The sequence below is a fragment of the Sceloporus occidentalis genome, unplaced genomic scaffold, assembly GCF_023333645.1.
Source record: "Sceloporus occidentalis isolate IW3139 unplaced genomic scaffold, rSceOcc1.0.p SCAF_365, whole genome shotgun sequence".
Classification (NCBI taxonomy): Eukaryota; Metazoa; Chordata; class Lepidosauria; order Squamata; family Phrynosomatidae; genus Sceloporus; species Sceloporus occidentalis.
Window position 1 is genome coordinate 198,028 of NW_028317345.1, and position 27,549 is coordinate 225,576.

Genomic DNA, 27,549 nt, shown 5'->3' on the forward strand with positions numbered 1-27,549 from the left:
TCTCTTCCAGTTTATATACGATGAGATCATAGAATGGTGAGTACCGCGTATCCCTCCCCCCCCCCCCCGCGTACGGCTGGGAGTTATGGTAGTGGTTAACCGCTTCAGTCCCACAGCACGTGATGTATCGGCATTGAGCGGAATGGTAGCGGTAATGGGCGCTTAACCCTTTCCATTCCGAATGGAGGAACAGCGTGATTTGTGTTGCTCCCACGAAGGGTTAACAGACGTCGGCATTTTCCGTTTCCATCGCAGATTCTTAATTAAAATTAGCAAATTCTGTTCATTCCGCTCTGGAATTATTCGTTTTTATTCGATTTTATGTATTACTGACGGATTCCTTAACGGGGCGCCCAGGGGGGGCGACTAGAATTATTATTATTATTATTATTATTTATTTCTATAGCGCCAACAATCTCCGCGGCGCTTCTTACAGTCCCTACATTCAAAAGGTCGGACGAAACTAGAACCGATCGACTGAGACGAACCGATACATTAGGGAAAGAGGGCTCGGCTCGCAGGCTTACGCTCTAATGCTGTGTATTGATGATAGTTCCTGATCCATGTGGGGGGGGGACCCCAAATTCTCCCTTTTTTTGGTTATTAATTTCCATTTTCCCCCTGTTTTCCAGGTGGGAGAGCCTCATACTCATCATCATGTATTCCATTTATATTCTTATCATGAAGTAAGTGTTTAGAATGTTTTTTTTCTCCCTTTACTGTTCAGATTTGCTGCGGGACGCAAATAATTACAGTCACAGCCACACCGGCCTTTCTAAAGACGACGTTTCTGCCCCCGCTGTTGCTGTGGCGTGCGGCACACACATGGTTAATGGCCCGGCCAATGGGAGAAGGAGCGTCACTGCGTCTCCTGAAAAGATAATCCTTGGGTCGACCAATCAGGGGCTTGCGTGTGAGGTCACATGCTTATCCCTAAAGATTAGAATGGCTTTGTTTGATCCCGAGAACCAGATTAAGGGCCTCGTGGTTTTTAATGAGTTAAATATATTATTTTGAAATATTTCGATTTTTTTTTATTTATTTATTTATTTATTTATTTATTTTTGTTTGTAAATAAATGTTTTTTTTAGCCAATAATGAATAAAATAAAGGAAAATAAGGGCGTAAATCCACGTTCGTTAGGTAGGGCACGGCGTAAAACAAAAAGTGACCGCTTCAAGGGGGTCTTATCACCATAGCAACCAGTGGAATGTTACTGATGATCGTGCCGTTCCATTGGTTGCTACGGTGATAAGACCCCTTTTGGAACTTTTAATACATAATCCGCGTGTTGATGATTTTGTATGATTTCCTACTTGCGCGTTAACCCTTTCAGTGCCAGAGGTATGAGCATTAAGCTCCTTTCTGCCCCTTGACTTGCGTTACCTGGGGCAGGTGGGTAAGGGTGGGGAGGGTTAAGTATTTGGCCCCCCGGGGACGAGGCGGACTGCGTTCTTGCTTTTAGATGTTGGCAGAAGACCCTGCAAGAGCAAAAGCCAGCAAGAGTATCTGGTCGTCCGACTAAAGCACTGAGTATACAGCTGGGATTTCTTACTCGCTGTCGCCCCCTGCTGGGGAACGCATAATAACGCTAGCCACAAAATGACTATTCCTGCGTCCGCCCCGCGGGAGAGTAACGCGCCGTTTAGCGAACCAGCGCTCGTACAGTAACATGTAGACTCGCATAAACAATCAAGATTGCTCCGGGGGATCTTATCGGCGGCTGAGACGTTAACTCACATGTTTAAAAAAAAAAGATAAAAAAATGTAATTGTGAATTGTGTCATTTAATGAACATCAGAGACTTAACTCTTCGAGGCTTAAAATTCTGTTCTGCACTGAGAAGCGGCTTGGTTTGCGTTCGCCCCACTAAGGGTTAACAGCGTTTTCCGCTTCCGTTGCAAACTCCTAAAGGTAACGACATCCCGTAAATTTTTGGGTCTTATTAATGAAAACCTGAATATTTTTTATTTCTATCCTTTCAGCGCTTTTAACCCTTTCTTGTGATACATGTGACCCCCTCCCAATAAATGATGTACACGTCAGCTGGTCTTTTGGGGGAATAGCCGGGGCTTCTATATGTTACGGGGTCTGGTGGTGGATTTAGGGGGCCGGCTGGCTGGCTGGCTGGGGGTGAGAGGAGTCTGATGTTTTCTGTCTGCCACCCGCCAGATATAACCTGAAAATGCAGCAGCTCTTCACCATCAAACGGATGACTGCCGGGAACGGCTCGGCGGTGGGCAGCGAGCTGGCGGACGGTAATGTGTATTGTGACTTTGTCTGTGATGACCCCTCCGTGCCCCTGTTGTGGAAAGGTAAGGCTAAGCAGACAGGACGGGACCGAATTATGATTATTTTAACCATTTAATGGCGTCTTCTACAATTTGAGCTCAGCGTGCGCGGTTAATACTCTCAGACATAATCAGGATCCTTTGCCGGCTCTCCTGCATCGCTTTCCGTGGCGGGGGAGGCACTTTTATCCCTCCAGGGATCGCTGCCGACGGATTCTAAAAATACTTACACGGTTTCTTACAAAATGACCGATTCTCGGTTTCCGTGAAGGTTTCCCAATCCTGAAATTGTATTTATTTTTTTTTATTACTATTATCTTATTTTTTATTATTTTATATATTTTATTTTATTTATTACTATTATCTTATTTTTTTATTATTTTATATATTTTATTTTATTTATTACTATTTATTATAATTATTTTAAATATTTTTTTTTATTATTATTATTATTATTATTATTATTATTGTTTTTTGCAGGATTTAATTCTGATTTTCAATTTATTATTTGAAATTTGTGTGAATATTTCTATAAAACGGGCGCTGCTGTCCCTGGAACCAAATTGGTGGCAAACAAAATATATATTTTTTGTAACAACCGGGCTTTGCGCAGGCGCGGGGTCCGCTGTCGGTCTCCGACACTGATTATGGCTTTAATGAGCGGTTTCTCCGATCGGAAGACCCCCAATAGGCCGGCGTTACCAGAACCGCTCCATACTCTGTTTATTCTCCCCGAATTCCTCCGAGCCACCCGTAGTCGAGTCTCCAGTCCCTGCCGGGGGGGGAGAGAATACGCCGCGTAAGCAGTTTTTTGCCTGCGGTGGGAATTCTTTGGCTGCTCAGACGATATTAACGTTAAATAAACTCGAAACCCGACTGCCTGAGCCGCCGCTTCCCGCGCTCGTTTCTATCGCTAGCGGCCCGAAGCGAAATGCCCCGGCCGCTGCTATGGCAACCGGATATTGGGCTGGAAAACCCCCCAGGTCTCTGCCGTAAAGGTGGCTTCAATGGACAGCTTGAAGGAGACATTAATTTTAGTTTTTCGGCTAAAATGCGTGACTAATTTCCATGAATTAAACGAATAACCAGACTTATTATTAATTTCAGTAACGATGTAACCGTTTGTACACCGCCGCGGAATACGTCGTCTTTATAGAAATGTATTCCAATGTTACTATTTATCTGATCAGTAACGTTATGGCGTGCGGGTGGGATACGCCTCTGCCCGGGGGGGTGGGGGGTTAGGATTTGGGGGGGGGGTATGAAGTAGGTATGCAGCTGTTCATAGATGAAAGGGTTAACTTTCCCCTTTTCTAAGGAATTTGGCTGAAATTCTGCTTCTCTGATCTATAACCCGCGATCCGCTTTTGTTTCTTTTTTGTCTCTCTCTCTCTTTTTTGTTCTTAGTATGTAATTGGCGTGTAGTAACCGTGACAGCGCCCGTGTGCTGCGGTTTGACCCATGCAGAAAAATACTTAAAAAACGGTAAAAAAAAATAAAAAAATAAATAAATATGACATGAAATTAAAGAAGAGACGCCGGCGCAGCCTCCACAGTCTGCATTAAAAGGATATGACCTCAAATCCCAACGCCCAGCCGTAATGCGGTGACATCATATCAATCATAAAAAAGACGGCGTGTCCGTCCTGCCGGTGACACGATGACATCATATAAATAATAAAAATGCTGTGTATCCTCCTTGCCTGAAACACAGTGACATCATACAGATTAGACAATAAAAAAAGACTGCGTAACGCGGTGACATCATATCGATGACGCTTACGCCCGGGGATTGCGTGTTTCATGGCGAATATTAACGATTCTCTTTTCAGGCAAATTCACTGTTTTTCTGTTACTTTACTCTGCCTCCTGTCTGCTTAACCTCCTCTGTGTCCCGTGCGCCTCGCGCATGCCCGCCGGGGTCTCTCTGCTCGCTGTTTATTGCACGACTAACCCAAATCCTGCGTAATTCCTATTGAAAAGCAGAAATTTCTCCAAATAATGTAATTCGTTTACCCTGCTTTATTCAGATCGCGTCTCTCCCGATAAATATCACTCATCCAATCAGATTCATCGTTGGGCTATGATGTCATAAAACATCATAAAAGTTAAAGCGTAGCCCTGTCGGCGGTTCGTTATCCGCCGGGGCCGCCGCGTTGTCGTGAATTACCTTTTTCTCGTGAATATGTTTCTTTTAACCCTTTGTGGTTCTGTTGAGCAGTGAAGGTGACCCCGCAGCGCCCGCGGAGGAGTTCGGTGGTGATGGTCGATGAGATTATTTGTTACAGTCCTCCCAAATACCGCTTCCCGGACGCTGGCCTGCGCATCATGATAACCAACAAGTTCCCGCCGCGCACGCGCCTGCGCATGGCCAGCCGGCTCATCATCAACGAGGTGGGTAGTGAGCGCGTGTCTCTGCGCTATGTGCATTCCATACATTATACAGGGGGCCGGTCACTGATTTATCTATACATTATACAGGGGGCCGGTCACTGATTTATCTATACATTATACAGGGAGCCGGCTCGCTGATTTATCTATACATTACACAGGGGGCCGGTCACTGATTTATCTATACATTATACAGGGGGCCGGTCACTGATTTATGTATACATTATACAGGGGGCCGGTCACTGATTTATCTATACATTATACAGGGGCCGGCTCACTGATTTATGTATACATTATACAGGGGCCGGCTCACTGATTTATCTATACATTATACAGGGGGCCGGTCACTGATTTATCTATACATTATACAGGGAGCCGGTCACTGATTTATCTATACATTATACAGGGAGCCGGCTCGCTGATTTATCTATACATTACACAGGGGGCCGGTCACTGATTTATCTATACATTACACAGGGGGCCGGTCACTGATTTATGTATACATTATACAGGGGGCCGGTCACTGATTTATCTATACATTATACAGGGGCCGGCTCACTGATTTATGTATACATTATACAGGGGCCGGCTCACTGATTTATCTATACATTATACAGGGGGCCGGTCACTGATTTATCTATACATTATACAGGGGGCCGGCTCGCTGATTTATCTATACATTATACAGGGGCCGGCTCACTGATTTATGTATACATTATACAGGGGGCCGGCTCACTGATTTATCTATACATTATACAGGGGGCCGGTCACTGATTTATCTATACATTATACAGGGGGCCGGTCACTGATTTATCTATACATTATACAGGGCCCTTTTGCAAGTGAAGCTCATTGGATCATCTGCAGGGTTTTGTAATTTTTGATGTGTAGTGTTTGGGACCCTAAATAGCAAAGCACTTGCTGGATACACCTGTGCACAAGTAAAACGTTATGAATCATGAATTGTTTCGATGCACTGGAAAGTAAGGCTGCAGAGAAGTTTTTAGGCATTTTTTTATTATTTGTAAGCCGAGAGCCGCAGCGGCTGATTGCATAAACCCCGATTATTCTAAATCTTTTCACCGGCGACGCAGAGCGAAGAACATGAGATTTACCTAATGGCTTTAACCTTTTGTGCGTTTTGTGGTTATTTATAGCAGGAAAGCAGCTCAGCGCATGCATTACACGGCGGGTGGATTTCCCCTGAGCCGGGCTGACACCCCGTCCCACCCGGGGGGATTCACCTGATTGAATTTAGCAACCCGCAGGGGAGATAATGATGGCAGCTGGCATTAACACTTTCACTCCCACAGGAACTGGACATGAAACGGGCCCATGAAACATTTCAACGCCTTTAATGTACTAAACCCGGGGTCTCTGACTGTATCGCACCCCACGCCGGTGTCTGTCTGTCTGTATCGCACCCCACGCCGGTGTCTGTCAGTCTGACTGTATGGCACCCCGCGCCGGTCCCGGGGTCTCAGTCTGTCTGTATCGCTCCCCGCGCCGGGGTCTCAGTCTGTCTGTATCGCACCCCACGCCGGTGTCTGTCTGTCTGTATCACACCCCACGCCGGTCCCGGGGTCTCTGTCTGACTGTATCGCACCCCGCGCCGGGGTCTGTCTGTCTGTCTGTCTGTATCGCACCCCACGCCGGTCCCGGGGTCTCAGTCTGTCTGTATCGCACCCCACACTGGGGTCTGTCCGTCTGTCTGTATCACACCCCACGCCGGTCCCGGGGTCTCTGTCTGACTGTATCGCTCCCCGCGCCGGGGTCTGTCTGTCTGTCTGTATCGCACCCTGTGCCGGGGTCTGTCTGTCTGTATCGCACCCCACGCCGGTGTCTGTCTGTCTGTCTGTATCGCACCCCACGCCGGTGTCTGTCTGTCTGTATCGCACCCCACACTGGGGTCTGTCCGTCTGTATCGCTCCCCGCGCCGGGGTCTGTCTGTCTGTATCGCTCCCCGCGCCGGGGTCTGTCTGTCTGTCTGTATCGCACCCTGTGCCGGGGTCTGTCTGTCTGTCTGTATCGCACCCTGTGCCGGGGTCTGTCTGTCTGTATCACTCCCCGCGCCGGGGTCTGTCTGTCTGTCTGTATCGCACCCTGTGCCGGGGTCTGTCTGTCTGTATCGCACCCCACACTGGGGTCTGTCCGTCTGTATCGCTCCCCGCGCCGGGGTCTGTCTGTCTGTATCGCTCCCCGCGCCGGGGTCTGTCTGTCTGTCTGTATCGCTCCCCGCGCCGGGGTCTGTCTGTCTGTCTGTATCGCACCCTGTGCCGGGGTCTGTCTGTCTGTCTGTATCGCACCCTGTGCCGGGGTCTGTCTGTCTGTATCACTCCCCGCGCCGGGGTCTGTCTGTCTGTCTGTATCGCTCCCCCGCGCCGGGGTCTGTCTGTCTGTCTGTATCGCACCCTGTGCCGGGGTCTGTCTGTCTGTCTGTATCGCACCCCGCGCCGGGGTCTGTCTGTCTGTCTGTATCGCTCCCCGCGCCGGTCCCGGTGTCTCGGTCTGTCTGTATCGCTCCCCGTGCCGGGGTCTGTCTGTCTGTCTGTATCGCACCCCGCGCCGGGGTCCGTCTGTCTGTCTGTATCGCACCCTGCGCCGGGGTCCGTCTGTCTGTATCGCACCCCAGTTGTGTGTTTTATTCCCCGCAGAGGCAGCGTCTCCTCCATTCCGCCAACGGTGTGAGCTCGCTGACTTTGGACGGGAAGCAGGAGCTCCTGGAGAACGGCGTCATGCACGTGGACAAAGACGACTTCCAAGAAGAGAACCCGGCCAACTACCTGGTCCCTTTCTCCATCCCCAGTAAGAAGACGCTAAATTCCAGAAATAAAACACCGAGCCGGGGGGGGGGGGGGGAATCCCGTTCATCAAATATCCGGAGCAAATCTCTCAACCTCAGCAAACAAATCTTAAGACATCACGAGAGCCTTGTTGTTCACAGAGCCCAAAGGTGGCCCTCTAGTCCCAAGAGCTTACACTCTGTGGTCTCGCTTTTCACAGGCGGCTGCGTGAACCGGTTTAAGTGGGCTTTCTCCTGGCCGTTGATCTGCACTCTGTATTTCACCGTCCCAAACTGCACCCGACCTCGCTGGGAGAACTTCTTCATGCTCACCTTCCTCCTGGCCACGCTGTGGATCGCCGTCTTCTCTTATATCATGGTCTGGATGGTGAGGATTCCGAACGCATTGCAAAAAAATGATGTTATTGTACAGCGCTGCGGAATATGATGGCGCTACATAAAACAATAAATAATATTGCTAAATAATTGGCCAGAATGCAGTCGTGCGCTCAGAGTCCGGTTACTTTAATAATAATAATATATAATATTATATATAATAGGTGACGGTTATCGGATACACGCTGGGAATCCCTGACGTCATCATGGGCATCACCTTCCTGGCCGCGGGGACCAGCGTTCCGGACTGCATGGCCAGTTTAATAGTCGCGAGGCAAGGTACGGTTACAAGTCGCCGTTGTTATCTGCGTTGCGGGTGAGCGCCGGATCGGGGCGAGAACCTCACCTGGCTGCGTCGCCGACACAACTCGCAAAGCAACTTGGTCCGTCGAGGTGGACCCGGCTAACCCTTGTCCTCCCCTCCAGGCCTGGGGGATATGGCTGTCTCCAACTCCATAGGAAGCAACGTCTTTGATATCCTCGTCGGGCTTGGCCTTCCGTGGGGATTACAGACGATGGTTATAAACTACGGCTCCACCGTGAGTTCTGCTTCTTTTTATACATGCTGCGAAACGCGTTGGGGGAAGTTAGAACCTGTAGCCGAATATTCCGTGCAAGTTACTGAATCTCGTCTTAGATTCAGGAGCCGTATGTCTATCCCATGCATGTTTAATCCCCTCGCTGTATTACCCTCTACCACCTCTGCTGGGAGGATGTTCCACTCATCTACCCCCTCTCACTAAAGTAAAAACCACTTACGATCGCCATTTATTCTCTTTTTAACCACAGATTCGCTCCTCTTTAATGAATTAAATCTTTGCTGTATTTTTGCAGGTGAAGATAAACAGCAAAGGGTTGGTGTATTCCGTGATCCTGCTCCTGGCGTCCGTGGCCCTCACTGTAAGTATTAAAACGTCTCTCTTAAGTCCTTGTCGCCCTAAGCGGGTCGTCGCGCCCTCCGCGATCCTGCGTTGGACGAAGCTGCGCTCTCTCTCCCCAAATGTATATTGCTGTCGTTGTAGACGGGGATTCTGGGGATTGTAGTCATTTCTGTGTTTTGAGGTCCGGTTCGTGCGTGAGACCCCCCGGAGCCCCCCCCCATCGACTCCTCCGTCTTGTGCCGTTGCAGGTTGGCGGAATCCAAGTGAATAAGTGGAAGCTGGACCGGCGCTTCGGCCTCTACGTCCTCGTCCTCTACGCCGTCTTCCTCTGTTTTTCCGTATTGATTGAATACAATGTTTTCACTTTTGTCAACCTGCCAATGTGCCGCGACGACATCTGACGCCGGGACCACCGGAGACCCCCGGTCACGTCTGAGACCCCCCCCCGGCCTCTGCAGCTCCTTGGAAGCTCCCGGTCTACTAAACGACGACACCGATGGAAACTCCAAAACCTGAAGAACGTAACAGCCGCCCCCCCCCCCCTTTACCCTGCTGACAGAGGGTATCTGCTGATCCTTCGATCCGTGGTGGGACGGCCGAGCTGCAGCTTCCGGACCCCCCGTCTTATTATCTATCGTTGCAAAGATCTGTAGCTTGTCTGAATAAACGTGTTTTTTGGGGTTTATGGCAACGGAATAAACTTGAACGCAAAAACAGCATAAACCGGCCCGGAGTCCACGTCGCGCTGTATCACTGTCCACGAGACCGCCGTGCCCCTGAGCGATGGCGTGGGAATCGGCTGGGGGGGGGGCTCTTTATTTCTAATATGCTTCTCATTTTTTGGGGCGCATCACGGTATTTTGAGTCCGAAGTCCAAAGCCGACAGGCCAATCGGGATGAAGCTCCTGAGCCGGGTTTATCGACGTGTCGGAATTTATTTAAAACCGACTTTATTTTAAAGGGAAAACGTTGAGCGTCTTCTTTGTCAGCGATCTGCCGGCGACACCGGACACTCCGAGCTAAAACATTAAAAAAAAAAAAAGCACATTTTTAATACATAATCCAGGATTCATTTCTTCGGGGATTTAATAAATAAAAAGAGACTTCTGTTCCATTTTCTGTAACAGATACTGAAGTCGGAATGACAAAGAATGAATCATTTTGGATGTTTTTATGCACGACGTCCAATAACGAAGTTATTAACTTTTCCTGAAAATGGGCAAAATCATATAAAATTCTCCTAAATGCAAAAGCACGGCCGGTTGCAGCGGGATACGTTTATTTAAAAAAAGAAAACGGATCTTTTCAGGGCGAGCCGGTGTTTGCACGGCCGGTCCGCTCCCCGAAACCCTTTTTATCTTTTCTATGTACGTTTAAGACTATTTTACACGAAGCTCGGTGCGTTTTATTGGTTTATTTTTCTGAAATGACTTCCGACTCGTTTCCCTCCTCCCCGTCCGCCCGCCGCGCATGCAGGGCGAGGGTACTGAAGTCCGCGTCAGCGTTTTATCCGGCGAGATGGGAAGGGCCGTTTTCCTACCCCCGTCGCAGTCGCATGCCTGCGCCGCCTTGCATGCCGTGAAATGCATCGGAGCCGCGCAGAAAATACGTTATTATTACTGACTCCTCTGTTTCGGGACACGACTCGGAAACGGATGGACGGGGGACCCGTGACCTGAACCCGCCTGAGCTCCTTCCACGGGTTTTATATTTGAACTCGGATTGCTCTGGTGCTCAATGTAAAGAATTTTATTTGGGGGGGGGGCAAATTCCTTTTATTGTGAAGTCCCGGTTCCGACGTTCCATAGGGTGCCCACAGGACGGGATGTGATGTGATGTCATCGGGGGTTAGGGTGTTATGTCACGGCGTCCCCTCGTTTCTCCCGGGGGCGACCCTCTGAACATCGGGGCGATCTGCGAAGCCAGCGGAAAGATTTTTATTTTAAAGCAATAAGTGATTAATAAGCGGGTCGGTAACGGAACCGGCTCAGAATCCGTGCTGATAACCGTGTGTATGGAGTGTTATGCTGTACAGCGCTACGGCATTTGATGGCGCTATAATAATAAAATTATAATTTTATACGGTTTAAAAGCTGGGATTGAGATTCATCGCGCCTTCTGCTCGGGTCCAAACTCTGCGGATTCTGCAAACTCCCTGACTTTTGACCCAAAACCCTAAGGAATTTACCCGGAGATTCATAAAATGATAGATTCCTTCTATTAAAACAAATGCGATGATTGGGGAAAAAAAATGCTGTTTCAGACTTTTTTACCCAGAACGTTAAGAAATAAAGAACTCTGATTCGGAATGCGAGGGGCTGATAAGGGCCGTTCGGGGGATCGATGATTTTCTGCGCAGACGATCTAATATAAAGTACCCCCCCCCCCCGATGCCCCCTCTCTCCCCCCCCGATGCCCCTCTTTTCTAGGAGGTCAGAATGTTTGCTGGGTATGAGGGGATCGCAGGGTTCTACAGCCCTAAAAGCCCCGATAATGTGTATAGAAACAGCAGGGTAAATAAAACCCCAGTATTCTTCTAAATGCCCCACTCAGTTACACAAATACCCAGCGATGGGGCACAAAGGCACATAAAACCCCCAGCCATACCTCTAACCGCACCCTCTAAAATATTTTTGAAGGTCTGGCTATGACTCACCAGGGTGTACAGCGCCGTAGATCATGTTGGTGCCCCAGGAGGGACTGCAGGCTATTCTGCCCCTTTACTCTGATAATCTGCCCCTTCGCTCTGATAATCTACCCTTTACTCTGATAATCTGCCCCTTCGCTCTGATAATCTACCCTTTACTCTAATAATCTGCCCCTTCGCTCTGATAATCTGCCCCTTTGCTCTGATAATCTGCCCCTTTTCCATGAGAATACGTCCAGGCACTTTGTAAATCCCCTTCACCCTGATAACCTGGTCCCCGAAGCTGACAATCTGCCCCTGTCAGGCTGCCGGTGTGCTCGGTGCATTCAATGTAACTTTGTTTCAACGGGTTAACCCATTAAGTGCAGGATGGTGAGTTCGCCCCCTCCCCCCCGTGTGCCCCAGGGCACCGAGCCTTTCCTGCTGCCAGTGCTGCCTGCCCGGCCGTGGCTGTGGAGGGGTTAATGCCCCCTCTACAGATGCTGAGTGCATATAACCTGCCCCCTGGTCCTGCCTCTTCCTGACCCTCTGTGAGTCAGGAGCGCACTCAGCACAGGAAGTCGGACTCACTCCTCACACAGCTGCCCCGGCAGCAACAGCCCCTGCCCCTGACAGCATGTTCGGGGGGCCCCGTGGAGCAGGAAAGGGCCCCCGGTACCCCCTGGCACTCCCCAAAGCATGAATGACCGCGCAGGGATGGAGGCTGCAGCCCGGGAGCCAAGGTGAGAGCAAACTTCTGGAGCTCTAGTAGCTGGAAAGGGTTAATGCGAGCAAAGCAGGGGCAATAAACCCTGCCTGGCATGCAAAGGGTTATTCCATGCAGGGTGTTACTCTCCTTGCACACAAGGGGTTAACCCCAGTCTCCTTTGCATTATCCAGGGCTTAGGGGTTTCTACCTCAAGGGGGGCAGAGAGACCCCCATGGTGGGGGGTGGGGGGGCTGTGCTTAGTTCAGGATCCCCTACCTATCACTATTACCCCCCCAGAGGGCAGGGGTATCTGGCATTTCGCAGCACCCTTCACTGACATAAAAGCTCAGAGTTTCCCGGATCTCACAGGGTTAAAGCCAGGTCGTTACATTGTAAACTTTAGCCAAATATCCCTGAAAAGACTCCGGACGCTGAATCTAAAACTTACAAAACGTTAAAAAACTCCCCCAAAAAACAAGAAAATTCAAGGGTTTTTAACACAAAACTCGCCAATCGCTGAGTTAAAAGTCTCATTCATCCGCCAAAAAGGAACTGAATGAATCTGGTGCAAAATGCATAAAATGATATTTTACGTTATTCTATAAATTATGTTTAATGTTATGTTAGCAAACTGTAAACAAGTCCAAAAATATTATTGTCTGTGATGTCATAAAGTTAGCTTTGTTTTTTTGTTTTGATTCGGCGTCAGAAGCCAGGAAAACCGTAAACAGAAAAACCTTTAAATAATATTAATTTAACAATTTCTATAAACGTTTTAAAATGAATGCTTTTTACGCCAGAAGCAGCCGAGAATAATTCTTTGGAAATAATTCTAAAAAAAAAAATAAAAAAATTTGTAAATATTGCGGTTGCAGAAACGTTGTACGGCGCCGCGGACTATGATGGCGCTATAGAAATAATAAAATGAATGTATTTGTGACATCATCGTGACCAGGAGCTTTTTTTTTCCTCCCCGTACCGGCCAATGAATCCTTTTGGGTATTTCTCTGGGTTTTTTTAAAAAAATAATAATTTGCTTTAACCCTTTGTACACCTATCTGCAGTTAAAGGGTTAATTTCTCATAGCAAAGTCTGTTTTGGAAAAAGTCTGTAAATTCTCTTTTTTTACTGATTTCTTTAGATTTTGGTTCTGAAGGGGCCGTTTGTTTCAGAGAGCTGCTTTTTTTTTAAATGGAAGATGGGTTTTACCCCGCGGCCAATCAAAACAGCAGAGGATCCGGAACAAAGCCTCCGTATAGCTCAACATTTTAACCCGTTACATGCTGGACAGGATTAGCTCACCCAGCTTGGATGCTGGAGAATAATAAATTTTACTTTACTAAGAGGGTGGTAGATAAGTGGAGCAGCCTCCCGTCAGAAGTGGTAGATGTTTAATCTAAGACAAAGCGAGCGACTAGGCGGGGGCCGAATGGGGCCGATCTGCTGGAAGATTGTGTTGTGTCATTCCAAGAAACACCTACTTGGAGCCACAGAGTTCCACCCTCTGTCTGCCTCCTGGATTTGGAAGGCCTGGCTCCTGTTATTAAGGGTTTGGCCTGTGGCAATGAATTGGTTAATATGAATATACCCGCTCCGGGGCTGAATGTCGCCAGCCCTCTTCCCAGCAGCGCCATATCTGGTGAAAAACCATTACTGGTGGAGCAATTACTAGGAACGTTGGGCTGGTTTCTGTGGCAGTGGCTTTGCCGAAAGGGTGGTAGATAAGTGGAACAGCCTCCCAGCAGAGGTGGTAGAGGGTAATACAGTGAGGTTATTAAACATGCATGGGATAGACATACGGCTCCTGAATCTAAGACGAGACCAACGACTGATTAAGGTTTGAGTCGTTACAGCAGGAGAAACGGGCGACTAGACGGGGGCCGGATGGGGCCGATCTGCCGGGGGTTCTGGGTTTCTGCCGGTTAGTGATTTCAGTACCGGGCTTTCTTCTTGTTGAAGTTGAGGTTCTAGATCAGGGGCGTCCAACCTGCGGCGCTCCAGCTGTTGCAGGACTACAACTCCCATAATCCTCAGCCAGCCCCTTAGCTGAAAGAGCATTGTGGGAGATGTAGTCCTGCAGCACCTGGAGGGCCGCAGGTTGGATGGCCCTGTTCTAGATTATGCTTCTAGAACACATGAACTCATCATGGCTTCCAGAAGGCTCCTGCAGAGGCCGTGACCTCGCTGTACCCGGCAGCTGCCTCCATGCATGGCAGAAAACCTCAGGGTGATTACACTCCTGCCACCCGATTAACCAGTTCCTCCCCACTCCCCGCCAAATAGCTGCACTCTTAACCCTTTAATGTTTGCCAGCCTCCCCTGGTGTGCAGGAGACCCGGCGGGACGGGTTTATTCCCTCGCCTCCGAGAAGCCTGGAATGCGCTGCGCCGCTGACAGTGTACACACCGAAATTCCCCATCCCTGCCGCGCCCGCCCTGAGTTATCAGCCCTAAACCTGTTTTAGTAAAAAGAGCTGACAGTCTAATCAACAACTCCCCATTCCTCACAATCTACAGAACCCCAAATTCTTATTGGTCTTAATTTTATTTCTGCGTTTGGGGCAGGCGGCTGATAATTTATTACATTTACTCCGGGAGCTTTTCGACTAATACTGGAATTTGGTTGAAAGCTGCTGTTAAGTTTGCAAGGAAATGGGTGGTGTATAGGTGGAGCAGGCTCCCAGCAGAAGTGGTAGAGGGTAATACAGCGAGGGGATTAAACATGCATGGGATAGACATACGGCTCCTGAATCTAAGACGAGACCAACGACTGATTAAGGTTTGAGTCTTTACAGCAGGAGAAACGGGCGACCGGATGGGGCCGATCTGCCGGCGGGTTCTGGGTTCCTTGGTTGAAAGGCGTAGCCTGTCTGGTTGTCCTGAGCTTCTGCTTTGGTTGAATGCGCGGTCCGGGCCATTTTAAAGTAATGATGTCATATCATAAATACGTGTGAGGTCAGCATGACAGCCTTTTGGGGACACATCTGCTCGGTCCGGCTCCAGATGCTCTCATTAGCTGGCTGCGTTCTCCATTATTTTTGATCATGCGGCTAATGCCAAGTAGCCGCGGCTTCTAGAATATTTGCTGTAAATTTATGGAGCCGGCGGCTGCAGAGAATATCTGTGGTTTACAAAAAAAATCTGCCCCCGTCTGGTCGCCCGTTTCTCCTGCTGTAACGACTCAAACCTTAATCAGTCGTTGGTCTCGTCTTAGATTCAGGAGCCGTATGTCTATCCCGTGCGTGTTTAATACCCTCGCTGTATTACCCTCTACCACCTCTACCACTTATTTAGCAACATCTCGGAAAAGTAAAACTACCTCTACATCTCAGCCTCTGACGCTCTAGTGTTAGATTCTGGCGTCTTGTTTGCACATGTTTTCTGTAGTATAGGTCGGTGGATTAGAGCGCTCCCGGGGGCGGTTGAGGGTCGGTGGATTAGAGCGCTCCCGGGGGCGGTTGAGGGTCGGTGGATTAGAGCGCTCCCGGGGGCGGTTGAGGGTCAATGGATTAGAGCGCTCCCGGGGGCGGTTGAGGGTCGGTGGATTAGAGCGCTCCCGGGGGCGGTTGAGGGTCGGTGGATTAGAGCGCTCCCGGGGGCGGTTGACGGTCGGTGGATTAGAGCGCTCCCGGGGGCGGTTGAGGGTCGGTGGATTAGAGCGCTCCCGGGGCGGTTGAGGGTCGGTGGATTAGAGCGCTCCCGGGGGCGGTTGAGGGTCGGTGGATTAGAGCGCTCCCGGGGGCGGTTGACGGTCGGTGGATTAGAGCGCTCCCGGGGGCGGTTGAGGGTCGGTGGATTAGAGCGCTCCCGGGGACGGTTTATGTCTGACTGCGTAGTGACCGTTATGTAAAGTGTAAAGCAGCGACCCCCGGCAATGATTTCTGGCCCCCGGGGGCCGAGCCGCGGGCATCTCTAACACGTTGAGCTCCCAGGGCCGCTGTTTCCGTAGCCGGGATGTTCTCGAGGTCTCTGAGGTTTTGCGTTTCCTGTAGCGAGTTTCTGGTAACCGACGTCGTCCTCGAAGCCTCAGCCGTCCACGTCTTGTCTGCAACACCAATGGATCAGCGCAGGAGCATCTGGGACGACCCCTTGCGGGGGTACGCATCGTGCCACACATCGGTGACATCACGCCTGCCCTTCCCAGGGGACATCGCTGACATCACGCCTGCCCTTCCCAGGGGACATCGCTGACATCACAAAATAAGCAGAACTTTGTTTTGGGAAGAACATTGTTACAATATTACTGATGGGGGTTTTGCCCCCCGGCTGCCACTCGCCGGAGTTCAGGGGAGGAATCTGACGGCCGCGCTCCGTGCCCCGGTGGGGCAGATATTATATACATACATACATACATACATACATACATACATACATACACGCACGCACACACAGACATATACACTGCCATTACAGCTTGGGGTCACATAGAAATGTTCTTGTTTTTGAAAGAAAAGCTTATTTTGTCCATTAAAATAACATGAAATGAATGAGAAATTCAGCGCAGACGGGGTTAATGCTGTAAATGACTATTGTGGCTGATTTTTTATGAAATCTCTTCATAGATGGCCCTTTATCACTCCCATCACTCCTGGGTTCCAATGGCCCTTTATCACACCCATCACTCCTGTGTTCCAATGGCCCTTTATCACTCCCATCACTCCTGTGTTCCAATGGCCCTTTATCACTCCCATCACTCCTGTGTTCCAATGGCCCTTTATCACTCCCATCACTCCTGGGTTCCAATGGCCCTTCACACGGTAGTGTATGTATAGTTAGTGTGTGTAATATATATATATATATATATTACACTATATTAGTATCCTGTTGTTGTTCTCCTCTCCTTGTGTGACGAGGCGTTACTGTATCTGGTTTCTTATCCGGAAATGATATATATATTATTTATGTTTTTTATATATATATATATAATTGTGGCGGGCGAGTCTTCCGAAGGGTTAAATGGCATGTTTTGGCGTGTTCGCCCGTGTTCACGTGGGTGTTGGGCGCAGGTAGCTTCCTGAAACTCCAGCACTTTCATTTTTTTTTTTATATTTCTGGATGTGTTTTTGCCGTTTTGGGCTCCGAGCCGCGGATGTTTTCAGGAAAGGTGCGCGCTGGCGGAGGAAGCCGCGGACGGGATGCAGATAAGGGCCATGTCCGCTCGGCACGCAGAGACCCTTACACAGAAATAACAGAAATTCACGGGAAATCCTGAGCACTTCCTGCTCAATGCACAACGTGATGTCATCGCCAGCGCTCCGAGCCGGGTCTGTGCCCCGATAAAGGAATTCTTTGTATCCTTCCCAGGAGGCCGTAATCTAAAACCGAGAAGCTGAGATGCAATGGAAGGAGGTTTTACTTTACTGAGAGGGTATTAGATAAGTGGAACAGCCTCCCAGCAGAGGTGGTAGAGGCTGATACAGTGAGGGGATTTGATCACGCATGGGATGGTATACTGTTGGGCTGGGGTTTGATGTCCTCTCGTTTAGTGATATTTCAGCATTTTACCCTAGAATGGCTCCTGTTTTTGATAAGTCTGCGTTTCTTACAGTTTTTCTCGCACTGCCTCAGTTTTTTTTGGTCTTCTTTCTCTTGATCGCCCGTCCTGTCCTCTCGCTGTCTTCTCCCCCTCCATCCTTCTCTCCTCTCCTCTCTCTCCTCCATGGTCTGCGATGTTTTTCCCGGCCGCTCCTCGTTCACCGCCGTCCCCCATCGTTCTCTCTTCCAGTCCTCCTGCGGATGCCGCCGACGCGGAGAAGCGACCGCCGGCTTCTGCTGGTCGGAGGATTTGCCCGGCGCTCTCCAGCATCGGCCTCTTAGACAGGCTCATAAAAACCTGCCCCGTCTGGATGCAGCTGTGTATGAGTCAGGAGCAGGCGGCCGACATACTGAAGGGAGAAGCCGACGGGGTACGTTCCTGAAAAGGGCCCGTATTCACTAAACTGGGTTCCCCCTCAAACATGAAATCTGAACAAACCGCCTGTCTTTTATTTCATATCTATAGCATAATATTGCCAGAATGCACCTGACCTCCTTCCTCTGATTGGCTGGTCATCTTTGCAAATCTATAACTGGTGCAGGAATCAGCAGGGTAATAATAAGTCTTAATCCTGGTCGGTTTAATTTATTTCTTAAAATGTATTAAAACTGCTGAACCTTTAGTAGGAGAAATAAAAATATTAATAATAATTATAAATTTATTTTTCATGATTTATTTTTCTATTCTGTCCTGTTTCTGACCCGTGACGTTCATTATAAACTATGAAATGCTGCAGAAAACATGGAACTGAGACAATGGAATATTGATGGATTTTGTAATACCTTTTGGAATGGAAAAAATAATATTTTTGGGGGTTTTTTAAATTTTTTTTTCTTATTTTTCCCAATTTTTTGCTCACGCCCTTTCCCAGATTCGCAATGCTTTCTAATAGCGAGGAACTTCACTAAATTTATGTCTATTCAGTTTGTTTTTTGCTAAATATATCTTGCATTTCGCCAGTCCTTTGAATAACTTCTCTAAAGCTTATTTGGAAAGGTAGTGGTTACCCAGACAGACCTCTCTGTTGATGCGGAAGCAACACATTTCCTGTTTTCTGCAAGAATAAATAAAAAATAATCGATCGCCATCTGTTTTTAATGGGCTTTTTTTGTTAATAAGGTATTTATGGTGACGCGAGACGTGGTCCAGAAGTGCATGGTTCTTCTCGCACGTTTCACGGTTCACGAGAAGCCCGCTGTTCTGCGTTTTAACATCAAGGAGGAGAAATCAAGTAGGTTGTTTTTAAAAAAAAAATAAAAAAAAAAAAAAAAAAATTATTTTGTGTTTATTTAACTAAATTTATGCGGTTGGACACTTTTTTTTTTTTTTTTTTTTTTTTTCTTTTTTTTTTTGGTTTAATAGAAAATTCAGTTTTATTTTGGTAACAGCAGCCTATTTTGTAGTTCCACAAATATCCACTAGGGGGGGGGTTGTGAGGCTGGAATACCAGTAATGGGGAAATAATTATCAGCATTTTTGTTATTAGTATTTATTTATTTATTTATATGGTGCCAATAACTTCCCCAGCGCTACGGCCTCCTATACATATTTTTGCCCCAAAGCAAGGCTGAAAATTAGCAGAAGAAGAAATCCAGCTTCAGTCCTTTTTAGAACGATGTTGCTTCACATGTCACAGGGCGTAAAACACGTGATGCGCAGGAAAAGGAACGCGTCACTTCACCTACTAATCTACAAAAAATCACAAAAAACAGGAACCGGGGCATGTGAGAGCGGAGAGCGCCGGGAGAAACCGGGGCGCGGATTCCATGGGAATGGCCTTTATATTAGCATTTACATTTAAAGCCACTTCCTGTGATACATTTGGCAACAAATTATAAAGAACAACCATAAATTACCCCGTAATAGAATGGCCGGGGGGTGTGTGTATTTGTGTGTATATTTTTATATATATATATATATATATATATATATATATATATATATATATATATATATATATATATATATATATATATATTACACATGAAATACCATAATTTTACACTCACATATATTTGAGGTCTAGCTGTTCTCTCTTGTATCTGAATTATTATTTGGTAAAGTCATCCATCATTAGGTGCAAATTGCTAAAAGTCAGCAGGAACATTCCGTTGGTTGCTATGGTGATTGCTCCACTTTGCACCCAGAATTGCTTTTGACACATTGTAATTCTAATATATGCTTAGTCACCTATTTTTTTTTTTTCTCACTTTCTTTTGCTCGCTCGCTCATCTCTCTCTCATTCACTCGCTCATCTCTCTCTTTCACTCGCTCATCTCTCTCTCTTTCACTCGCTCATCTCTCTCTCTTTCACTCGCTCATCTCTCTCTCTTTCACTCGCTCATCTCTCTCTCTTTCACTCGCTCATCTCTCTCTCTTTCTCTCGCTCATTCTCTCGCTCATCACTCTCTCTCATTCTCTCGCTCATCACTCTCTCTCATTCTCTCGCTCATCACTCTCGCTCATTCTCTCGCTCATCACTCTCGCTCATTCTCTCGCTCATCACTCTCGCTCATTCTCTCGCTCATCATTCTCTCGCTCCTCTCTCCCCCAGTGATGTGTCTGCAGGGCTCTGCGCTGGTTTTTGAGGAAATCTTCAAACTAATCGGGTTTTACTGCATCAGCAGGTCAGTGGTTTTCATTAACGCTTGGGCGTCCGTACGCTGATCATTGTGTCAGAGGTCCGGCTGTTAGCTCACCGGCAGGTATTGGGTCACATCTCCCTTCCAGAGATAATGGGAATTGTAGTTAAACAGTAGGCGAGCATCCTTAACGCTTATGTTCAGCTGTCCTCGGATGTCTCTTCTACGCATGAAAAGAGCGCATAGTGTCTCTGGAGATGTTTTACTTTCTGAAGAAGACTGATGAGTTCTCGTGGAGGCCAAACTCGATGTTACCTCTGAGGCGATCTCCCCAGCCCGGAAACTTTATAACGAATGACTATTTGTAAGAGATGCCAGATTTCTGTTGTAGAGATTATTGTGCGGAAATTCCGTTATTCTCCGCCAAAAATCTCTTTATTTTACTCCCCCGCGCGGCTGGGATTTCTGGCTTCCAGGTAACTGAATCCCACATCTCTTCTCAGACGGGGGCATTAAACACTTTCACTGATACCCTAACCCATCGCCAGAAAGTAGTGGATCCAGAGAACAACCTCCCAGCGGAGGTGTCTGCAACTATTTCATGTTTGGGTTTTAACAGTTAATTTTACCCCCCCCCCCCCCCCGTATTCATGTATTTTTACTTAAAACATTGATGTCATTTGTTAAAGGAAAAAAAAATGCAACTTTACATACCTGCCTCATGAACGATACCATGTAACAAGTCTAATAATAATAATATAATAAAATATGAATAATTAATAAGACTCATAATGATTAAACATGCTATTATTTTTTATATTAATATATATCTTATATCTTATATATCTCTATCTCGGTATATAAGGGGATACAGTGCATTTTTATAAATGGGGCCCCCCCCCCCGGACAGTCCTTCAGCAGCTTCCTGTAGCCCTCGGCCCCAAGGCTGACGCTTCGTATAACCTGGGGGAAGGTTTGTGTGGAACTTGGTGACTCTGCGGTGTCGGATGTTGCTGTTTTTTGATAGCGTTAACCTCGGTGATCTCTCCTCAGAGATCTTCTACCTGCCCCCTTAAAGCTGCCGCACCTGATTGGCCGAGCTCGGGGCATGAGGGACCTCGAAGAAATCTCCAACCTCGGGACAGGTAAATAGATCTGGAATATCCAGAGTCTGGGGCCGGCGTTCTTAGAACAAGCAATCCCATTTATTTATTTATTTTTTGGGGTGTTTTTGCAGGTTTTTGGGCCGCGTCCCTCAAGGAGAAACGGAACGCGAACGTTTCTCGCTCTGGGAAACTTGCTTTGCATGGAAACGCTTGCGGTGCAAACCCCGACCGGCCAACTGCCCCGGACCCGGGCAAATATACGTGCGAGATCGAGGTCTCTGCCGAAAGCGACGAGCGGCTGTGGTTTGTGAACCCGATATTCATAGAAGAATTTGGCAACTCAGGAAACCCTGAGAAACTTCCTCCTGAAAACTGCCTCGCAAACACTGTGGTTAAAACTCCAAAAATTGTCTACAGAAGACCTCCACCACCTCCTCCTCCTCCTGGTGCGCAGAGCCCTCCTCTCCCCTCCATCCCTCCCTCTTCTCCACCAGCTAATTATAAAACTCCTAACCCTCTTTTAATATCGGTTTCGACGACTTCTGATCTTCTTTTAACGTCATGCCCTCCTACCGACGATCTTCAAGGTTCCTCTTCTGAAGCGACTCCCGCTCCGCATAACCCACCTCCCTCGGAGGACGTTTGTGTCCCGTCGAGTCCTTCTTCTGCTTCACAGACGTCCGGTCCGCAGGTCATAAGGACCCGGAGTCAGCATAAGGACTTAATAAGGACGGCTGAGGTGAACTGTGTTCCTCCTCTTCATGAGAAGATGAAAATCAACAGCTCAGAGGATAAAAAAGATGGTGGAGCAAATGAGGTTGAGACGCCCAACGCTCGCGCCAAAAGCTCATTCCCACCGGTTGTTCCCAGGAGAAGACAATCGGGAAAAGTCTCCGATGGAAACGCAAGTGACCCAGTAGAACGAAAGGAGATCCAGAGTTCACCCAACGTACAAGGTGCGGAACCCAACGTGAAAGAAGAATCCAAAAGTTCACAAGAGCCTCATGAAGAGGAGACTTCAGAGAAGTTGGATGCTTCACCGACTCGACCGAGTCAACTGTCATCCAAGTCCCAGAAGGTTCCTCCCGTTCCACCACCAAGGATAAAGAAATTTTCTTGCAGGTCATCTGCCGTAACTTCTGTCGATGGAAATCCGGTGGCGGAAGGCGGCCGGCCGTCTCCAGAACATCCACCGGTAACCAGCGCTACGGAGGACGCTGGCGCCACCAAGGAAGACTCTTTGGGGAAGAAACTCGACCGCAATCCAGTTGGATCTTCTCAGGAATTAAAGGGCTCTGATACACCTCTGCATTCCCCGGTGAGCGGGTCGGTTTCTCCGGGGCCGAACGCGGACCAGGACTCTTACTCCACCAGCAGCATGGAGGATGAGGCGGAGAGGCTCAGCAGGCCCTCCATCAAGAAGAGCCATTCTTTTATGTTGGACAAGGCAAAAAACAGGCTGTCCATCGTGGCCATCACCAACGTTCTCACGGCCTTCATGTCCGCCGACAGGAAGCTGCAGAAGAGGATCACGGAGCTGGCCCAGGACCAGGACTCCTACTTCGGGGATCTGGTCCAGAATTATAAAAGCTACACCTTGGAGATGATGGCGAAGCAGAGCTCCAGCACCGAGATGTTACAGGAGATCCGGCTGATGATGACCCAGCTCAAGAGTTACCTGGTGCAGAGCGCGGAGCTGACGGCCATGGTGGACTGCAGTCTCTACAGCGACGAAAAAATAGGCAAGTGGGGTCTTTTGCTTTGTGTTTTTGAGTTTTTTTTTTTGTGTTTTGTGGTTGTTGAACCGTAAAAGAGAGCGATGGAGATCTGGTTGGTCTCCAAATACTGCTTGGCACCTTTATTCATTTTGGGTTTTGTTTTTTTTTGTGTTGTTGGGGAAACTGTATCCCCCTAAAGAGTGGTGCGTCCATTGAATTACTTCCCAGTAGAGAAGGCAAAATTCTCAAACACTAAACGGAAAAATAAAAAAAATTCTACTTTGAGCAAGAAGATGTACTTTTTTTTTTTCTTTTTTTTCAGCAGTAAGGGATATAATGATAAAAGAGAAATTATGGATTTAGTAATTATTGGAATTATTTTACTTTCTTAGGAAATGTTAATTTGTTCCTTTTCAAGTCACTCCTTTCCATGTTTAAATCCCCTCTACCACTTCTGCTGGGAGGCAGTTCCAGCTATCTACCACCATCTAGAATTACTACCTGTAAGGCATCATTTTTTAGATCATTGTTCATCCTTTTTTTTTTTCGTTTTTCTTGCCCCGGGTCAGATGCCATTGTTGAAGCTGCTCTCTGTAAATGTGTCCTGAAGCCTCTGAAGTCCCCGATTGAGTCGTACCTCCGTGAGATCCACGCTAAAGACGGCTCGTTGAGGCTACTCAAGGAAAACCAGCTGGTTATCCAGGACACGACCTCCACGGACCTGGGGGTCACCACTAGCGTCCCGGAGAGCGGCGTGATGGAGAAAATCATTCAGAAATTTGAGACGATGCACAAGACTTACTCCCCGGAGAAAAAAATTACCTACCTGCTGAAGGCTTGTAAACTGATCTACGATTCCATGTCCAGCGGGGGTCCAGGTACCGTCCGTGGGGGCTATTATTTTTTATTATTATTATTATTATATGTTATAACCGGTGCAGGAATCAGGGGGCGAGAGAACCTTCGTGTGTATGTTAACTACTATTTAAAATGTTTGGGGTCACTGAGCGGTTGTCACGGGAAATAAGGACATTTCTGGCTGTAACATAATTACAAAACGGTTTTTCTAACCATCAATTATCCTTTTAAACTTAACTTGGATCAGCAAACACAGCGTGCCATTGGGACACAGGAGTGATGGGAGTGATAAAGGGCCATTGGAACACAGGAGTGATAAAGGGCCATTGGGACACAGGAGTGATAAAGGGCCATTGGGACACAGGAGTGATGGGAGTGATAAAGGGCCATTGGGACACAGGAGTGATGGGAGTGATAAAGGGCCATTGGGACACAGGAGTGATGGGAGTGATAAAGGGTCTCTGTACGCCTATGAAGAAATTCCATTAAAAATCAGCCGTTTCCAGCTACAACAGTCATTTACAGCATTAACCCCGTCTGCACTGGATTTCTGATCCATTTCATGTTATTTTAATGGGGAAAATCTGCTTTTCTTTCAAAAACAAAAACATTTCTTAGTGACCCCAAACCTTTGAACAGTCTATATATATATATATATATATATATAAATTTTTTTTTTTTTTTCTGTAATGATGGAATTGTTTGGACTTTTTGTAAAAAAAAATAAATAAATAAAAATAAATAAAAAATATATATATATATATATATAATATAATAGATATTTTATCATTGGTGTAATTTCACCTTTTTCTTAAAAGGTTTTGTTTTAAATGGGGCAACTGACAGGCAGCCGAAGAAGAGTCTTTTTTTTTTGTTTGTTTGTTTTTTTGCTCCCCGCTGTGGTTTGGTTTTATTGGAATATTTCCAAATCTGATGATAGAATCCGCTAAGCGTTCCGTTTATAGCCGGATGGAGTAACTCTGTAGAAGTTTCTTGAGAAAATAAAAAAAGACGTACTGTTACCACAGCTTCTTGGAGGCAGATGATGTAAAAAAAACAAACAAACAAACAGGTTTCCGACGTAGCGGAGAATTTGGAAAGCAAAGTGGGGGATTTCCTCCTCCGCAAAATATGTTGCTTTTTTGAGTCATATCACTGGGTTTAGCGATTTATTATATGGGGAGGAAGCTGCAGCCCCCCTGCTTTTGGTGAATGAACTTCTTTGCATCCTCATAAATATTTGTTCCTCGCAGGCCGGCCTCACGGGGCCGATGACTTCCTCCCGGTCCTGATGTATGTCCTCGCTCGCTGTGAGTTGGAGTTCCTGCTGCTCGATGTCGAGTACATGATGGAGCTGATGGACCCGTCCCTGCAGCTTGGAGAAGGTAACGAGCGCGTAATCGCGCATGCAGTGCCCCCCCACGTGTGTGCGTCGGCTCAACGGCTGCACTCCCTCGTTCTACTGCATGGATTTAACTCTAACGCTACGAGGGGTCCTTGCTGCGCGTTCCGTTTCTCCTGCTGTAAAGACTCAAACCTTAATCAGTCGTTGGTCTCGTCTTAGATTCAGGAGCCGTATGTCTATCCCATGCAGGTTTAATACCCTCACTGTATTACCCTCTACCACTTCTGCTGGGAGGCTGCTCCACTTATCTACCACCCCCTCAGAAAGACCTTGCTTTCACCAGCAAAATTTTTATTTTTTGGAAAACAAATTAGTCCGTTATAAGCGGATATTTTGCTCTGTAGTTATTAAGGATGTTGGTGCTGAACGCACTCTGAACCCGTTACGTTAATGGTGAGAAGCAGCCACGAGCGGCGCACAAGAGCCCTCTAGTGACCATACTGGGTTACTACAAGTGACGGAGTCTCATGGGGAAAATATTTCCCTGAGCATAACCCCCAGTGCTGTATACAGTAATATAACCCCCCCAGCGCTGTATACAGTAATATAACCCCCCCAGCGCTGTATACAGTAATATAACCCCCCAGCGCTGTATACAGTAATATAACCCCCAGCGCTGTATACAGTAATATAACCCCCCAGCGCTGTATACAGTAATATAACCCCCCAGCGCTGTATACAGTAATATAACCCCCTAGTGCTGTATACAGTAATATAACCCCCAGCACTGTATACAGTAATATAACCCCCCAGCGCTGTATACAGTAATATAACCCCCCAGCGCTGTATACAGTAATATAACCCCCCAGCGCTGTATACAGTAATATAACCCCCCAGCGCTGTATACAGTAATATAACCCCCCAGCGCTGTATACAGTAATATAACCCCCCAGCGCTGTATACAGTAATATAACCCCCAGCGCTGTATACAGTAATATAACCCCCCAGCGCTGTATACAGTAATATAACCCCCCCAGCGCTGTATACAGTAATATAACCCCCCCAGCGCTGTATACAGTAATATAACCCCCCCAGCGCTGTATACAGTAATATAACCCCCCCAGCGCTGTATATAGTGATTTAACCCCCCCCCGCGTCCTGTATACAGTAATATAACCCCCAGCGCTGTATACAGTAATATAACCCCCCAGCGCTATGTATACAGTAATATAACCCCCCCCCCCCAGCGTCCTGTATCTAGTGATATAATCCTGTATACAGGGTCTTGTATACAGTAAAATGATATTACGGGGTCCCTGACGCTGTGTTTTGCCTCCAGGCTCCTATTACCTGACCACGACGTACGGCGCTCTGGAGCACATAAAGAATTACGATAAGATCACGGTGACGCGGCAGCTGAGCGTGGAGGTTCAGGACTCGATCCACCGCTGGGAGAGACGGCGGACTCTGAATAAAGCGCGCGTCTCCCGCTCCTCCATACAGGTGGGATAAACCGAAGTATCCGATCTTATTCCCCGCGAGGTCACGGCGGAGGGAAGCTCTGGCCCTGATGGCAACCAATGAAACGACCCGATCTGCAGTTCTGATGAAGTAGTTGCTATGGAAACAGAACCGCTTCTAAAATGTAACCCCTGATGCTGTCGGGGCGCGAGTCGCACTTAACGGCTTTAAATAACTTTAATATCTTCTTCCAGGACTTCATCTCGGTCTCGTACGAGCGGCTGGACTCCAGAAGCGCCACGCTGAGCATCAGGTCGGACACGAGCGTCGCCGCCGTTCTGCAGCAGTGCGCCGAAAAGTTCGAGGTGTCGGAGCCGCGGGGTTACGGACTCTTCGTCATGGTGAACGATCGCTGCCCGCGGCTCGCCGACAACGCCTTCCCGCACCGGGTCAAATCCCACCTGCTGAAACACGAACAGAAACTGGACTTTCACTTCATTTACAAAGAGACCGGCGCCGGCGACCACGTGGTCAGCGACCTGGAACTGCTTTAACCCCGCGCGGGACCCACCTCTGTAACAACCCCCCCCCCGTTCCCACACCAGCTGCGCACGATCCGGATGAAGTGCCGGAATTCCGGGGGGAAGACGAAAGCAAGCTGGCTGTGCTTTAACTCGCGGGGTACTTTTTATTTTATTTTTATATATATATGTGTGACGTTTGTAAATCTAATTTCCTTTTACAAAAGGAGGAAAATATTGGGGGAAATAAATCCTCTACACTGCCACCGCTCTGATCTATTTTGCTTCGGCTTCCGTGGCAGTCGGGTGTCGGATTAGCCTTGAAATTCGGGTAAAAATGCTGGAAA

At 47.7% G+C, this 27,549-nt stretch overlaps 2 protein-coding genes across 2 annotated transcripts in view; both read left to right on the forward strand.

Annotated features, from left to right (window-relative positions):
• The window catches only part of LOC149273592 (sodium/potassium/calcium exchanger 4-like), a 29,448-nt gene extending 20,306 nt beyond the window's left edge, over positions 1-9,142 (forward strand). Inside the window, exons 7-16 of the mRNA XM_089506132.1 lie at positions 11-36; positions 633-686; positions 2,173-2,315; positions 4,513-4,685; positions 7,337-7,487; positions 7,686-7,852; positions 8,025-8,139; positions 8,287-8,399; positions 8,695-8,760; positions 8,990-9,142. Coding sequence (XP_089362258.1) covers positions 11-36; positions 633-686; positions 2,173-2,315; positions 4,513-4,685; positions 7,337-7,487; positions 7,686-7,852; positions 8,025-8,139; positions 8,287-8,399; positions 8,695-8,760; positions 8,990-9,142 — 1,161 coding nt within the window. The remainder of the gene's footprint in view (positions 1-10; positions 37-632; positions 687-2,172; positions 2,316-4,512; positions 4,686-7,336; positions 7,488-7,685; positions 7,853-8,024; positions 8,140-8,286; positions 8,400-8,694; positions 8,761-8,989) is intronic.
• An 8,602-nt stretch (positions 9,143-17,744) lies between these two features.
• LOC149273593 (ras and Rab interactor 3-like) lies at positions 17,745-27,235 on the forward strand. Its single transcript, XM_089506133.1, has 10 exons — positions 17,745-17,981; positions 18,731-18,842; positions 20,166-20,238; positions 21,247-21,338; positions 21,431-21,690; positions 21,976-23,041; positions 23,587-23,895; positions 25,129-25,260; positions 26,560-26,723; positions 26,936-27,235. The coding sequence occupies exons 1-10, from the start codon at positions 17,745-17,747 to the stop codon at positions 27,233-27,235; spliced, it is 2,745 nt and encodes a 914-aa protein (XP_089362259.1).
• Positions 27,236-27,549: the final 314 nt, after the last annotated feature.